Genomic DNA, 17459 nt, shown 5'->3' on the forward strand with positions numbered 1-17459 from the left:
AACTAACAATCAAAAGAAAAATAAAATAAAAGAAAGGGAAGAAAAGAAAACGGGTTTCCTCCCGTGTAGCGCTTGTTTTAAGTCATTAGCTGGACTAAAAAGGATACGTCCTTCACGAGAGTCGCTCGGGTGAGCGAAGAATCAAACAACCAATCGAACCAATAGTGTGATTATCATGATAGAGTTTCAGTCTCTGACCGTTCACCCAAAATGGACCGTTCTCACCCAAAAGCTCATAAGCCCCATAGGGAGTAGTCTTCAACACTGAGAAGGGACCCGGCCACTTGGATTTTAACTTTCCGGGGAAGAGTTTTAGTCTTGAGTTGAACAATAAGACTTTGTCACCAACCCGGAATTCTCGTTGTTGAATCCGGTGATCATGCCATTTCTTCGTTTGCTCTTTGTATAGTGTCGAACTCTCATAAGTGTCAAAACGAAGTTCTTCAAGCTCTACTAACCTTTCCTTTCGAGCATATCCCGCCAAGTGAAGATCTATGTTGAGCTCTTTAACTTCCCACCAAGCTTTGTGCTCTAGTTCAACCAGCAAATGACATGCTTTGCCATACACAAGGCGATAAGGAGTGGTGCCTATAGGAGTCTTGAAAGTCGTGCGAAGAGCCCAAAGAGCATCATCCATCTTCAAAGACCAATCCTTTCGTGTCTTATTGACCACTCTCTCAAGGACATTCTTAACTTTTCGATTTGAGACTTCAACTTGGCCTTGGGTTTGGGGGTGATAAGGAAGACCGACTTTATGGTTTACCCCGTACTTCTTCAAGAGTGCTTTTAGTTGCTTCTTGGCGAAGTGTGAATCGCCACACTTATCAACACACGGGGCACTCCAAATCGAGGGAATATGATCTTTTTCAGAAGCTTTGTCACAACCTTGTGGTCATTGGTAGGAGAGGCAATAGCTTCAACCCATTTTGTCACATAGTCGACCGCAACAAGAATGTACACATTGCAACATGAAGGAACGAATGGACCCATGAAGTCGACTCCCCAAACATCAAATGGCTCAACCTCGAGAATGTTTTGTTGAGGAATCTCATGTCTCTTTGTGATGCCACCCCTCCTTTGACCTCTATCGCAGCCCAACACAAATTCCCGAGCATCCTTTTGCAATGACGGCCAAAACATACCACACTGGAGCACCTTAGCAACAGTGTTGCTTGGTCCACCGTGCCCTCCACATGCCAAAGTATGGCAATGGTTCAAAACCGATGTCATCTCATGATTAGGCACACACCTCCTAAACACTCCATCAGCACACTTCTTAAACAGGAGCGGGTCATCCCACTAGAATCTTGAAACTTCTTTGAAAAACTGCTTCCTTTGTTGGGAATTAAAACCATGAGGCTCAATCCCACAAGCCAAATAATTCGCATAGTCAGCGAACCATGGAATCTCATTGTTCAGAATGGTGAACAACGCTTCTTCTCTCAAATCTTCTTCGATAGGGATCTCATCCAGAGTCAAGAGCTTCTCATCAAGAGGGAGGCGAGAAAGATGGTTAGCTACCACATTCTCCGTCCCCTTCTTCTCTTTCATCTCAAAATCGAACTCTTGAAGAACCAACACCCGCCTAACGAGCCGAGGCTTGGCATCCTTCTTACTCATCAAATAACGAACCGCAGAATGATCCGTATACACAACAGCCTAATTACAGGTTAAGTAAGAACGGAATTTGTCAATTGCAAAGACTACGACCAACATTTCCTTTTCCGTAGTTGCATAATTCCGTCGAGCATCATCCAGAGTCCTACTTGCATAGGCTATCACATGAAGCCTTCCTTCTTTTCGTTGCCTAAGAACAGCTCCCACTGCAAAGTCACTAACATCGCACATTAGTTCTAAAGGTAAGCTCCAATCCGGAGCTTGCACAATGGGGGCAGAAATAAGGGCTTTTTTAAGAGTTTCAAAAGCCTTAGTACGAGACTCATCAAACTCGAAATCTACATCTTTTTGGAGTAGATTCGTCAATGGTTTGGCTATTTGAGAAAAATCCTTGATGAAACACCGGTAAAAACCCGCATGTCCAAGGAAAACATGAACTCCCGTCACCGAGTTCGGTGGCGGAAGTTTCTCAATAACCAAAACCTTTGCCGGATCTACTTCAATACCCTTTTTCGACACTTTATGTCCAATGATAATGCCTTCCTCGACCATAAAGTGACACTTCTCCCAATTCAGGACAAGGTTCGTCTCTTGACACCACTTCAACACACATTCAAGATTAACCAGACATGTGTCAAAAGACGAACCACACACGCTAAAGTCATCCATGAACACCTCAATGGAATCTTCTAGCATGTCAGAGAAGATTACTGTCATACACCTTTGAAAAGTGGATGGGGCATACACAAACCAAAGGGAATCCTTCTATATGCGAATTTCCCATATGGACAAGTAAAGGTGGTTTTCTCTTGGTCATCTGGATGAATGGGGATTTGAAAGAATCCGGAATAACCATCGAGAAAACAGAAGTGTGAATGACGAGCAAGCCTCTCCAACATTTGGTCAATGAAGGGAAGGGGGAAATGATCTTTGCAGGTGGATTTGTTCAGTTTCCTATAATCAACACAGACTCTCCACCCAGTGACGGTCCTAGTCGAGATTGTTTCTCCTTTCTCATTCTCAACTATAGTCATGCCTCTTTTTTTGGAACCACGTGAATCGGGCTCATCCACTTGCTATCTGAGATAGCGTAGATGATTCCCGTGTCACGCAGTTTCATCATCTCCTTTTTCACAACCTCTTTGAGGTTGGGATTGAGCCTTCTCTGATGCTCGATGGAGGAAGCATTACTATCGATGAGATGGATACGATGCATAGCAAGAGAAGGGCTTATCCCCTTAAAGTCATCAATTGAATACCCAATGACATCTTTATATTTTTGTAATATTTCAATCAGTTTGGATATAGAGATGTCACCAAGACTCGAATTGACAATAACAGGATAAGTGCATGCATCATCAAAAAAAACATATTTGAGTGAGGAGGGAAGGGGCTGGAACTCTACCTTTGGAGGAGGCTTAGAACACTCCTCTTTGTCATTAGATGATGTAGCTAGAACCTCAAGCGCTTCATTTTGTGTCTCCTCTTCCATGTCCAAGCTAAGGGTTTCGGTAAGAGTAGCATACAACTCATCCCCAGTATGAACCACACTCATGGCGTCCTCTATCTCATCTTCCACTAGGCTTACCCGACAAATTCTCTCCATCATAGGTCTCTTCAACGTCTTAGAGAACTCAAACACAACCCGCTCATTAGCTACCTCAACCGTGATTGTATCGTTTTTGCAGTTTATCACGGCACCCAATGTCTTTAGAGCTTCTCTTCCAAGAATAAGAGGAGTCTCTAGATCTTCCTCCATATCCATTACAACAAAATCGCATGGTACAACCGTGAAACAGACACAAAAAATCGTACTTCAACGAATTCAGCTTCTAAGCTCACGAACCCTTAGAAATGGTAAAAAACCAATTCATGCTTTTGAATCGCTCAATTCTGATGTCCGAGCTAAGAGTTAGACCCAAATTACGATTTTGGGCAATGATGACTAGTAAACAGACACAAAAAATCTGACTGCAAGGAGTTCAGCTTCTCTGCTCACGAACCCCTTAGAAACGATAAAAACAACATGTCAGGCTTTGGAATCGCATAAATATGATGTCCGAGCTAGGAGCTACGCCCAAATTACAATTTTGGGCCAAGATGAGCAGGAAACAGACACGAAAAATAAAACTTCAACGAATTAAGCTTCTGAGGTCACGAACCCCTTAGAAATGGTAAAAAAACAATTCAGCTTTTGAATCGCTCTATTCTGATGTCCGAGCTAGGAGTTAGGCCCAAATTACGATTTTGGGCCAAGATGAGCAAGAAACGGACGCGAAAAATTGGACTTCAACGAATTTAGCTTCTCAGCTCACGAACCCCTTAGAAATGGTAAAAAAAACATTTCAGGCTTTTGAATCGCTCAATTTTGAGGTCTGAGCTAGGAGTTAGTCCCAAATTATAATTTTGAGCCAAAATGAGAAGGACACAAATGCGAAAATTTGGGTTGCAATAAATTCAGCTTCTGAGCTCATGAACCCCTTAGAAATGGTACAAAAAACATGTCAGGCTTTGGAATCGCTCAATTCTGATGTTTGAGATAGGAGTTAGCTCGAAATTATGGTGATGGGCCAAGATGAGCAAGAAACAGACACGAAAAATCGGACTTCAACGAATTCAGCTTCTAAGCCCACTAACCCCTTAGAAATGGTCAAAAACCAATTCAGGCTTTTGAATCGCTCAACTCTGATGTCCGAGCTAGGAGTTAGTCCCAAATAATAATTTTGAGCCAGGATAAGAAGGACACAGACGCGAAAAATTGGGCTGCAAGGAATTCATCTTTTGAGCTCATGAATCCCTTAGAAATGGTAAATAAACATGTCAGGCTTTGAAAATCGCTCAATTCCAATGTCAGAGATAGGAGTTAGGTCGAAATTACGATGTTGGGCCAAGATGAGCAGGAAACAGATACGAAAAATCGAACTTCAACGAATTCAGCTTCTGAGCTCACGAACCCCTTAGAAATGGTAAAAAAACAATTTGGGGTTTTGAATCGCTCAATTTTGTGGTCCGAGCAAGGAATTAGACCAAAATTACAATTTTGAGACAAGATGAGAAGGACATAGACGCGAAAAATTGGGCTACAAGGAATTCAGCTTCCGAGCTAACGAACCCCTTAGAAATGGTAAAAAAAAAACATGTCAAGCTTTGGAATCGCTCAATTCTGATGTCCCAGCTAAGAGTTAAGCCAAAATTACGATTTTGGGCCAAGATGAGCAAGAAACGGACGCGAAAAATCGGACTTCAACGAATTTAGCCTCTCAGCTCACGGACCCCTTACAAATGGTAAAAACAAACATTTCGGGCTTTTGGATCGCTCAATTTTGAGGTCCGAGCTAGGAGTTAGTCCCAAATTACATTTTTAAGCCAAGATGAGAAGGACACAGACGCGAAAAAAATGGGTTGCAAGGAATTCAACTTCGTTCTGATGTCACGAACGCCTTTTAAGTGGTAAAAAAAACATGTCAGCCTCTGGAATTTCTCAATTCAGATGCTTGAGATAGGAGATAGGCCGAAATTACGATGTTGGGCCAAGATGAGCATGAAACAGACACAAAAAGGCGGACATCAACGAATTCAGCTTCTGAGCTCACGAACCCCTTAGAAATGGTATAAAACCAATTCAGGCTTTTGATACGCTCAATTTTGAGGTCCGAGATAGGAGTTAGTCCCAAATTACGATGTTGGGCCAAGATGAGTAGGAAACAGACATGAAAAATAAGACTTCAACGAATTCAGCTTCTAAGCTCACGAACCCCTTAGAAATGGTAAAAAAAACAATTCAGGCTTTTGAATCACTCAATTTTAATGTCTGAGCTAGGAGTTAGGCCCAAATTACGATTTTGGGCCAAGATGAGCAAGAAACGGACGTGAAAAATCGGACGTGAAAAATCGGACGTGAAAAATCGGACTTCAACGAAGTTTAGCATCTCAGCTCACGAACCCCTTAGAAATGGGTAAAAAACATTTCAAGCTTTTGAATCGCTCAATTTTGAGGTCCGAGCTAGAAGTTAGTCCCAAATTACAATTTAGAGCCCAGATGAGAAGGACACAGACGCGAAAAAATGGGCTGCAAGGAATTCATCTTCTGAGCTCACGAACCCCTTTGAAATGTTAAAAAACATGGCAGCCTTTGGAGTTACTCAATTCAGATGTCTGAGATAGGAGTTAGGCCGAAATTACGATGTTGGGACAAGATGAGCATGAAACAGAAACGAAAAAGCGGATTTCAACGTATTCAGCTTCCGAGCTCTCGAACCCCTTAGAAATGGTAAAAAAACCAATTCATGCTTTTGAATCGCTCAATTTCGATGTCCGAGCTAGGAGTTAGTCCCAAATTACAATTTTGGGAACAGATGAGCTGTAAACAGACGCAAAAAATCTGACTACAAGGAATTCAGCTTCTAAGCTCTCGAACCCCTTAGAAATGTTATAGAAACATGTCAGGCTTTGGAATCGCTCAATTCTGATGTCCGATATAGGAGTTAGGCCCAAATTACAATGTTGGGCCAAGATGCGAAGGAAACAAACACGAAAAATCGGACTTCAACGAATTCAACTTTTGAGCTCACGAACCCTTACAAATGGAAAAAAAAAAAAGAACAATTCAGGCTTTTAAATCACTCAATTCTGATGTCCGAGCTAGGAGTTAGGCCCAAATTACGATTTCGGGCCAAGATGAGCAAGAAACGTACGCGAAAAATCGTACTTCAACGAATTTAGCTTCTCAACGCACGAACCCCTTAGATATGGTAAAAGAACATATCAGGCTTTTGAATCGCTCAATTTTGAGGTCCGACCTAGGAGTTCGTCCCAAATTACAATTTTGAGCCAAGATGAGAAGGACACTGACGCTAAAAATTGGGCTGCAAGGAATTCAGCTTCTGAGCTCACGAACCCCTTATAAATGGTAAAAAAACATGACAGGCTTTGGAATTGCTCAATTCTGATGTCCGAGATAGAAGTTACGTCGAAATTACGATGTTGGGCCAAGATAAGCATCATGAAACAGACACGAAAAATCAGACTTTAACGAATTCATCTTATGAGCTCACAAACCCCTTAGAAATGGTAAAAAACAATTCAGGCTTTTGAATCTCTCAATTATGATGTCCGATCTTGAAGTTAGGCCCATATTACTATTTTAGGCCCTAATGAGAAGGACACAGGGGCGAAAAATTAGGCTGCAAGGAATTCAACTTCTAAGCTCTCGAACCCCTTAGAAATGGTAAAAAAACATGTCAGGCTTTGGAATCGCTCAATTCTGATGTCCGAGCTAGGAGTTCGGCCCAAATTAGGATGTTGGGCCAAGATGAGCTAGAAAAAGACACGAAAAATAGGACTTTAACGAATTCAGCTTCCGAGCTCACGAACCCCTTAGAAATGATAAAAAAAGCAATTCAGACTTTTGAATCGCTTAATTCTGATGTCCGAGCTAGGAGTCAGCCCCAAATTACGATTTTGGGGCAAGATGAGCAACAAACTGACGCGAAAAATCGGAATTCAACGAATTCAGCTTCTAAGCTCACGATCCCTTTAGCAATAGTAAAAAACCAATTCAGGCTTTTGAAAAGCTCAATTATGATGTCTGAGCTAGGAGTTAGGACCAAATTACGATTTTGGGCACAAATGAGTAGTAAACAGACATGAAAAATCGGAATTCAACAAATTCAGCTTCTGAGCTCACGAACCCTCTAGAAATGGTAAAAAACCAATTCAGGCTTTTGAATAGCTCAATTCCGATGTCCGAGCTGAGCTAGGAGTTAGGCCCAAATTACGATTTTTGGGCACAGATGAGTAGCAAACAGCACAAAAATCTGACTGCTAGAACTTCAGCTTCTGTGCACACGAACCCTTAGAAATGGTAAACAAAAGCATGTCAGGCTTTGGAATCGCTCAATTATGATGTCCGAGCTAGGAGCTAGGCCCAAATTATGATTTTGGGCCAAGATGAGCAAGAAACGGACGCGAAAAATCGGACTTCAATGAATTCTGCTTCTAAGCTCCCAAACCCCTTAAAAATAGTAAAAAAAACAATTCAGGTTTTTGAATATCTCAATTCTGATGTCCGAGCTAGAAGTTAGGCCTAAATTACGATGTTGGGCCAAGATGAGCAGGAAACAGACACGAAAAATGGGACATCAACGAATTCAGCTTCTGAGCTCACGAACCCCTTAGAAATGGTAAAAAAACTATTCAGGCTTTTGAATTTCTCAATTCTGATGTCGGAGCTAAAAGTTAGGCATAACTTACGATTTTGAGTCCTGATGAGAAGGACACAGACGCGAAAACTTAGGCTGCAAGGCATTCAGCTTCTGAGCTCACAAACCCCTTAAAAATTGTAAAATAAACATGTCAGGTTTGGAATCGCTCAATTCTGATGTCCGAGCTAGAAGTTAGGCCCAAATTACGATTTTAGTTCCAGGTGAGCAAGAAATAGACGCGAAAAATCATACTTCAACGAATTCAACTTCTGAGCTAACGATCCCCTTATAATTTATAAAAAATCAAGTCAGTCTTTGGAATCGTTCAATTCTGATGTCCAAGCTAGGAGTTAGGCCCAAATTACCATTTCGGGCCAAGATGAGCAAGAAATGTACGCGAAAAATCGTACTTCAACGAATTTAGCTTCTCAGCTCACGAACCCCTTAGATATGGTAAAAAAACAAATCAGGCTTTTGAATCGCTCAATTTTGAGGTCCGAGCTAGGAGTTAGTCCCAAATTACAATTTTGAGCCAAGATGAGAAGGACACTGGCGCAAAAAATTGGGCTGCAAGGAATTAAGCTTCTGAGCTCACGAACCCCTTATAAATGGTAAAAAAACATGTCGAGCTTTAGAATTGCTCAATTCTGATGTCCGAGATAGAAGTTAGGACGAAATTACGATGTTGGGCCAAGATGAGCATGAAACAGACACGAAAAATCAGACTTCAACGAATTCATCTTCTGACCTCACAAACCCCTTAGAAATGGTACAAAAAACAATTCAGGCTTTTGAATCTCTCAATTCTGATGTCCGATCTTGAAGTTAGGCCCATATTACTATTTTGGCCCTAATGAGAAGGACGCAGACGCGGAAAATTAGGCTGCAAGGAATTCAGCTTCTGAGCTCTCGAACCCCTTATAAATTGTAAAAAAAACATGTCAGGCTGTGGAATCGCTCAATTCTGATGTCAGAGCTAGGAGTTCGGCCCAAATTAGGATGTTGGGCCAAGATGAGCTAGAAAAAGACACGAAAAATAAGACTTCAACGAATTCAGCTTCCGAGTTCACGAACCCCTTAGAAATGATAAAAAAAGCAATTCAGACTTTTGAATCGCTTAATTCTGATGTCCGAGCTAGGAGTCAGCCCCAAATTACGATTTTGGGGCAAGATGAGCAACAAACTGACGCGAAAAATCGGACATCAACGAATTCAGCTTCTGAGCTCACGAACCCTTTAGCAATAGTAAAAAACCAATTCAGGCTTTTGAAAAGCTCAATTATGATGTCCGAGCTAGGAGTTAGGACCAAATTACGATTTTGGGCACAAATGAGTAGTAAACAGACATGAAAAATCGGAATTCAACGAATTCAGCTTCTGAGCTCACGAACCCTTTATAAATGGTAAAAAACCAATTCAGGCTTTTGAATATCTCAATTCTGATGTCCGAGCTGAGCTAGGAGTTAGGCCCAAATTACGATTTTTGGGCATAGATGAGTAGCGAACAGCACAAAAATCTGACTGCAAGAACTTCAGCTTCTGTGCTCACGAACCGTTAGAAATGGTAAACAAAAACATCTCAGGCTTTGGAATCGCTCAATTATGATGTCCGAGCTAGGAGCTAGACCCAAATTATGAATTTGGGCCAAGATGAGCAAGAAACGGACGCGAAAAATCGGACTTCAACGAATTCAGCTTCTGAGCTCACAAACCCCTTAAAAATAGTAAAAAAAACAAATCAGGCTTTTGAATCTCTCAATTCTGAAGTCCGATCTTGAAGTTAGGCCCATATTACTATTTTGGCCCTAATAAGAAGGACACAGACGCGAAAAATTAGGCTGCAAGGAATTCAGCTTCTGAGCTCTCGAACCCCTTATAAATTGTAAAAAAAACATGTCAGGCTGTGGAATCGCTCAATTCTGATGTCCGAGCTAGAAGTAAGGCCCAAATTAAGATTTTAGTTCCAAGTGGGCAAGAAATAGACACGAAAAAATCGGACTTCAACGAATTCAACTTCTGAGCTACCGAACCCCTTACAATTGATAAAAAATCATGTCAGTCTTTGGAATCATTCAATTCTGATGTTCGAGCAAGGAGTTAGGCCCAAATTACGATTTTGGGCACAAATGAGCTGTAAATAGAAGCAAAAAACTGTATGCAAGGAATTCAACTTCTGAGCTCACGAACTCCTTAGAAATGGTAAAAAAACATGTCAAGCTTTGGAATCGCTCAATTCTGATGTCCGAGATAAGAGTTTGGCCCAAATTACGATGTTGGCAAAAGGTTCGAAAAAAGGAAATAATGGAAAGAAGGTAGGGAGTAAAGGTAAAACTAAGAATCAGAAAAGCAAGATTATAAGAGTTCCACAAACTGGTGATGCGAAGAGGACGCGAAATGTGAATGATATGAATGAGTTACCGGTGTTAAGTTGGACATCAGATGAAGATGATGACCAATCTCACTGTTCGATTGAGATGGCGGCATCTAATCAAGATAGGGCCAATTTTGAAGTAGCGAGGAATAGTCTTGAAAGTTGGATTGCATCTGTGAGAACTCCATTAAGACAATCTGGGCAAGGCACAGTGAATCCTTCACCTCACCCGATGCAGCAATTGAATAGTAATCCAGGTACTTCGAATGCTTGGAATTCATTATTTGCTAACTTAAACAAAGAGGGATTGAATCTAGAGTGCAATGAGCAAAATGTGGAGAATAGAGTAGGAAACATAGTGCAAATTTCTATTGATGATGTTAATCCGGAGATAGAATACTGGAAGTCAGCTGTTATTTGTTACATCCTTGGTGTTAAACCACCATTTCGCATTATTGAAGGTTTTATTAGAAGAATGTGGGGTAAATTTGGGGTGGAAAAGGTTGCCATGATGGATAATGGAGTTTTTATTGTAAGGTTTCGTTCTGTGGAATGTAAACAAAAGGCAGTTGATATGGGACCAATCCTCTATGATAGGAAACCAGTCATTGTCACGGATTGGACACTTGATTTTGATTTACAAAAGACGGATGTGAAGCATGTTCCCACCTGGATCAGATTCCCTTACTTACCATTGAAGTATTGGGGTCAGAACTCGCTGAATAAGTTGGCAGGATTAATAGGGAAACCTATTCGCACAAATCGAGCTACTGCTCAAAAAGATATGCTGGCTTATGCTAGAATCCCAGTGGAGGTGAGTATTGAGCAAGAGTTCCCTGAAAACATCTCTTTCATGAATGAACAAGGTGTGCTTATGCAACAAAAGGTTCATTATGAGTGTAAGCCAATTTTCTGCTCAGACTGCAAGGGTATTGGACATACGATTGTTGAGTGTAGGCAAAAGAGGTATGAGGTGGCTCAAAAGAAGATTAAGCCTACAAAAGTTTGGGTGCCTAAGGCCAAGGTTGGGCAGCAAGCTAGTGGAGTTCAGCAAGGGAAAGAGCAGAGTAGCCAGACTAAAGGAAAATCTGCCTTAGACCCACTAGCTGAGGAGGTTTCTGAGGGGCCTATTGAAGATGGGAATGCAGGAAAGGAAGCTGGAACAGCTGTGATGAAACAGATGGATGTAAGTACTGGTGAACCAGTAGGAGGGGCCTTGAGGGAGCCTAGGGGTACAGCAGAGGGAGTAGGGGGTGCTCTTCTTCCACATGGATAATATAGGGTTCTGGAATACAAGGGGCCTCAATAGTCCACAAAAATATCCTGATGTTAGATGGTTTCTTGAACATCATGGGGTTGGACTATGTGGACTTCTTGAAACTAGGGTTAGAAGGCACAATTTTCCTAAGGTGTTTGGTAGATTTGGTAGCAAGTGGTCAGTTGTCACTAACTATAACTCTCATCCTGGTGGAAGGATTTGGGTGATATGGTTGCCTAGTAAATTTGCAGTTAATGTAGTTGAATGTACTGAGCAAGTTATTCATTGTAGTGTGGAAGTATTGGCTACTGGGATGAAATGTTGGGTTACAATGGTGTATGGGATGAATGATGCACAAGAAAGGTTACTGTTATGGTTGGATTTGCAGAGAATTAGTAAGGGTGTCACTGGTGCTTGGTTGGTAGGGGGTGACTTTAACAATGTGCTGCATCTCAATGAAAGAATAGGGTCGCCTGTCACTTTAGATGAAGTTATGGATTTCAGACAGTGTCTGAGAAACTGTGAATTACAAGAACAAGTAACTGTTGGGCCTTTCTTTACTTGGTCTAATAAACAGGAGGGATGTGATCGAGTGTTCTCTCGAATAGATCGAGTTGTTGTGAATGAGAAATGGATGGAGCAATATCCAAATGCTGAAACATTGTTCTTGCCTGAAAATATTTCAGATCATTGCCCATGTTTGATCAAATTAGACAAGAGAGTAATAAATAAACCTAAGCCTTTTAGGTTTTTTAACATGTGGACTGAAGCTACATCCTTTATGGAGAGAGTTCAAGTAGGGTGGGAGGAGAGAATTCAAGGGACTCCTATGTTCATAGTTGTTAAGAAGTTAAAAGGGCTGAAGAGGGGTCTTAAAGAGCTTAACAAGGAGAGATTTGCAGATGTGGAAAATGCTGCAGATGAAGCCTATAAGAAGCTTATTGGGATCCAGCAACAAATTCATCAGGATCCAAGGAATGCTCAGCTCCACAGAATAGAGGGTGACGCTAAAGATGAGTATCTTGCCCTCAACAAGGCTAGATTAAGCTTCTTGCAGCAAAAAGTGAAGCAACAGTGGGTTAAAAAAGGGGATTCAAACACTGCATATTTTCATTCTTGTTTGAAGCAGAGAAGGATTCAGAATAAAGTTAGTAGAATCAAGAACTTGGCAGGAAGTTGGCAGGAGGAGAATGAAGATATTGAAAGGGCTTTTCTAGAATTTTATACTGGTCTGCTGGGTACTATACAACCTACTAGTATGCCTGTCAGCAAATCAGTTATACAGGAGGGGTATGTCTTAACTAGTGAACAATAGAGGATGATTTGTGAAGACTTTACAGAGGAGTATGTTAAAAGAGCTTTGTTTGCCATTGAAGATAATAAAGCGCCTGGTCCAGATGGGTACACAAGTCACTTTTTCAAGAAAGCCTGGAGTCATATTGGGACTGAAATCAGTGCAGCCATTCTGAACTTTTTTCAGACTGGTAAGATACTTAAACAGATAAATGCAACAATTTTATGTTTAATTCCTAAAATTGATCAACCATCAGATGTGACTCAGTTTAGGCCCATTGCCTGTTGCAATGTAATTTACAAAATAATCTCTAAGATGCTGTGTGAGAGATTAAAACAAGTACTTGGTCAATTAGTTGATCCAGTTCAAAGTGCCTTTGTGGAGGATAGAAGTATTATGCACAACATATTAATATGTCAAGATTTACTGAGTGTGTATAAAAGAAAGGAGCTCCCTGCCAGATGCACTATTAAAGTAGATTTAAGAAAAGCTTATGACTCTCTCAGCTGGAGTTTTATTGAAGAGTTGATGTGTGGTTTAAACTTCCCAAAGAAGTTTGTAGATTGGGTTATGCAATGTATTACTACTACAACATATTCACTGAGCATCAATGGTAGTGTATGTGGCTTCTTTAATGGGAAGAGGGGAATCAGACAGGGGGATCCCATATCCCCTTTGATTTTTGTACTGGCTATGGAGTATCTCACTAGACTAATGAAGAAGATGAGTAAGAGAGCAGAATTCAAATATCATTATAGATGTGATAGACTAAAGCTCACTCATATCATTTTTGCTGATGATTTGATGATGTTAGTAAGGGTGAGCCTCATTCAATTGCTTTGATAGTGAGAACTCTTAAGGCATTCACAGCTACATCAGGTTTGGAAGCTAGTCCTGTCAAATCAGCTATATACTTTGGCAATGTGAAAGAAAATGTACAAGATACCATCCTCAGGGTATCTGGCTATAACAAAGGAGAGTTTCCTTTTCGTTATTTAGGAGTCCCAATCACATCCAAGAAGTTGAAGAAGGCTGATTGTGATACTCTTGTAGATAAAATTTTGAAGCAGATAATGTGCTGGTCCTCTAGACATCTCTCTTATGCTGCAAGAGTCACTTTGGTGAATTCTGTATTGTTAAGCTTACATATCTACTGGGCACAAATTTTTTTATTGCCTAAAGGTGTCCTGAACAGAATTGTGCAAATATGTAGAGCTTTCCTCTGGGAAGGGAGGGTTAATCTACTGAAAGTGCCTCCTGTAGCTTGGGAATGGGTTTGTAAACCCAAGAAGAATGGTGGTTTGGGCATTAAGGACTGTTATAGATGGAACACTGCTGCTCTGGGAAAGTATGTTTGGCAGGTTACAACAAAGAGGATTCTCTTTGGATAAAATGGATTCATAGTGTTTACTTGAGAGAGATGGATTGGTGGGCATATGAACCACCTGCTAGTGCTAGTTGGGGCTGGAAGGCTATTTGTAGAGTGAAGAACAAGTTCAGAAATGCTTATACTGGAAATAGATGGCAAAATGGGGACAAAGGGTACACCATTAAGGCTGGTTATGATTGGCTCCAGGGACAGCAACTTAGGGTACCTTGGCACTATTGGGTGTGGAATAGTTTGAACATTCCTAAGCATTCCTTCATAGCATGGCTGGCAATGTTGGAGAGATTGAAGACAAAGGAGAGGTTATTCAAATCAGGAGTGTGTACAGACAAGGCTTGTCTCTTTTGTGATGTTGGTGAAGATTCTTGTTTGCATATTTTCTTCAGATGCTCATATAGTGCTACAATCTGTGATCAGATTCTGAGGTGGATGAACATTAAAATTGCTGGCTATGAAAACATGTTCACCACATGGAAGAAATGGGGGAGAATTTTTCGAAGGAAGAAACTGCAAAAAGTAAGCTATGCTGTGCTTACTGCTCTTGTCTATCACATCTGGAAGAGTAGGAATCATACATTGTGGAATGCAGCAGTGCAGTATCCCAGATGTGTGGTGGAACACATTCAAAGAGATATTTGTAGCAGAATTAAAAGTAGTGTTGATATTCATTGCAATATAGAGGATAGAAATTGGATAAATGAGCTTGTAATTAGATGTAGTTAGGAGGTTGTTTTTTGTTTGGGTGTGTCTTTGGCTGGTTTTGTATCTTGCTTGTAATGGTGAAGCTTACATGATTTGGTAATATATACTTACATTTTACCAAAAAAAAAAAAATTACGATGTTGGGCCAAGATGAGCTAGAAACAGACACGAAAAATAGGACTTCAACAAATTCAGCTTCTCAGCTCACGAACCCCTTAGAAATGGTAAAAATAACAATTCAGGCTTTTGAATTGCTCAATTCTGATGTCCGAGCTAGGATTTAGCCCCAAATTACGATTTTGGGGCAAAAATGAGCAATAAACTGACGCAAAATCGGACTTCAACAAATTCAGCTTCTGAGCTCACGAACCCTTTAGATATAGTAAAAAACCAATTCAGGCTTTTGAAAAGCTCAATCATGATGTCCGAGGTAGGAGTTAGGCCCAAATAACGATTTTGGGCCCAAATAACGATTTTGGGCACAAATGAGTAGTAAACAGACACGAAAAATTGGACTTCAATGAATTCAGCTTCTGAGCTCACGAACCCTTTAGAAATGGTAAAAAACCAATTCAGGCTTTTGAATAGCTCAATTTTGATGTCCGAGCTAGGAGTTAGGCCCGAATTACGATTTTTTGACACAAATGAGTAGCAAACAACACAAAAAATCTGACTGCAAGAACTTCAGCTTCCGTGCTCACGAACCCTTAGAAATGGTAAAAAAAAAACATCTCAGGCTTTGGAATCGCTCAATTATGATGTCCGAGCTAGGAGCTAGGCCCAAATTACGATTTTGGGCCAAGATGAGCAAGAAACAGACGCAAAAAATCGGACTTCAACGAATTCATCTTCTGAGCTCACGAACCCCTTAGAAATGGTAAAAAAAGCAATTCAGGCTTTTGAATCGCTTAATTTTGATGTCCGAGCTAGGAGTGAGCCCCAAATTACGATTTTGGGGCAATATGAGTAGGAAACAGACACAAAAAATGGGACATCAACGAATTCAGCTTCTGAGCTCACGAAGCCCTTAGAAATGGTAAAAAAACAATTCAGGCTTTTGAATCTCTCAATTTTGATGTCCGAGCTAGAAGTTAGGCCCAACTTACGATTTTGAGTCCTGATGAGAAGGACACAGACGCGAAAACTTAGGCTGCAAGGCATTCAGCTTCTGAACTCACGAACCCCTTAAAAATTGTAAAAAAAACATGTCAGGTTTGGAATCTCTCAATTCTGATGTCTGAGCTAGAAGTTAGGCCCAAATTACGATTTAAGTTCCAGGTGGGCAAGAAATAGACGCAAAAATCGAACTTCAACGAATTCAACTTCTGAGCTCATGAACCCCTTACAATTGATAAAAAAAATCATGTCAGCGTTTGGAATCATTCAATTCTGATGTCCGAGTTATGAGTGAGACCAAATTACAATTTTGGGCACAGATGAGTCGTAAACAGACGCAAAAAATCCTACTACAAGGAATTCAACTTCCGAGCTCACGAACCCCTTAAAAATGGGAAAAAAACACGTCAAGCTTTGGAATCGCTCAACTCTGATGTCTGAGATATGAGTTAGGCCCAAATCACGATGTTAGGCCAAGATGAGCAGGAAACAGAAAAAAATTATTCGACTTCAACGAATTCATATTCTGAGCTCACGAACCCCTTAGAAATGGTAAAAAAAAAACAATTCGGGCTTTTGAATTGCTCAATTCTAATGTCCGAGCTAAGAGCTAGGCCCAAATTACGATTTTGGGCCAAGATGAGCAAGAAACGGACGCGAAAAATAAGACTTCAACGAATTCAGCTTCTGATCTCACAAATCCCTTAAAAATAATAAAAAAAAAAACAATTGAGGCTTTTGAATCTCTCAATTCTGATGTCCGAGCTAGAAGTTAGGCCTAAATTACGATGTTGGTCCAAAATAGACACGAAAAATGGGACATCAACGAATTCAGCTTCTGAGCTCACGAACCCCTTAAAAATGGTAAAAAAGAAAGCATCTCAGGCCTTGAATCGTTCAATTCTGATGTCCAAGCTAGGAGTTAGGCCCAAATTACCATTTCGGGCCAAGATGAGCAAGAAATGTACGCGAAAAATCGTACTTCAACGAATTTAGCTTCTCAGCTCACGAACCCCTTAGATATGGTAAAAAAACATAGTAGGCTTTTGAATCGCTCAATTTTGAGGTCCGAGCTAGGAGTTAGTCCCAAATTACAATTTTGAGCCAAGATGAGAATGACACTGACGCAAAAAATTGGGCTGCAAGGAATTAAGCTTCTGAGCTCACGAACCCCTTATAAATGGTAAAAAAAACATGTCGGGCTTTAGAATTGCTCAATTCTGATGTCCGAGATAGAATTTTGGTCGAAATTACGATGTTGGGCCAAGATGAGAATGAAACAGACACGAAAAATCAGACTTCAACGAATTCATCTTCTGACCTCACAAACCCCTTAGAAATGGTAAAAAAAAACAATTCAGGCTTTTGAATCTCTCAATTCTGATGTCCGATCTTGAAGTTAGACCCATATTACTATTTTGGCCCTAATGAGAAGGGCACAGACGCGAAAAATTAGGCTGCAAGGAATTCAGCTTCTGAGCTATCGAACCCCTTATAAATTGTAAAAAAAA

General features: G+C 40.7%; 2 protein-coding genes across 2 annotated transcripts; both read left to right on the forward strand.

Annotated features, from left to right (window-relative positions):
• Positions 1-11780: 11780 nt before the first annotated feature.
• LOC125493756 (uncharacterized) lies at positions 11781-12764 on the forward strand. The gene has a single exon (XM_048637269.1). The coding sequence runs from the start codon at positions 11781-11783 to the stop codon at positions 12762-12764; it is 984 nt and encodes a 327-aa protein (XP_048493226.1).
• A 1399-nt stretch (positions 12765-14163) lies between these two features.
• LOC130590159 (uncharacterized) lies at positions 14164-14853 on the forward strand. The gene has a single exon (XM_057392172.1). It carries the CDS (start codon positions 14164-14166, stop codon positions 14851-14853), a length of 690 nt encoding a protein of 229 aa, XP_057248155.1.
• The last annotated feature ends 2606 nt before the right edge of the window (positions 14854-17459 follow it).

The sequence above is a fragment of the Beta vulgaris genome, chromosome 9 (assembly GCF_026745355.1).
Source record: "Beta vulgaris subsp. vulgaris cultivar EL10 chromosome 9, EL10.2, whole genome shotgun sequence".
In the NCBI taxonomy this organism is placed as follows: domain Eukaryota; kingdom Viridiplantae; phylum Streptophyta; class Magnoliopsida; order Caryophyllales; family Amaranthaceae; genus Beta; species Beta vulgaris.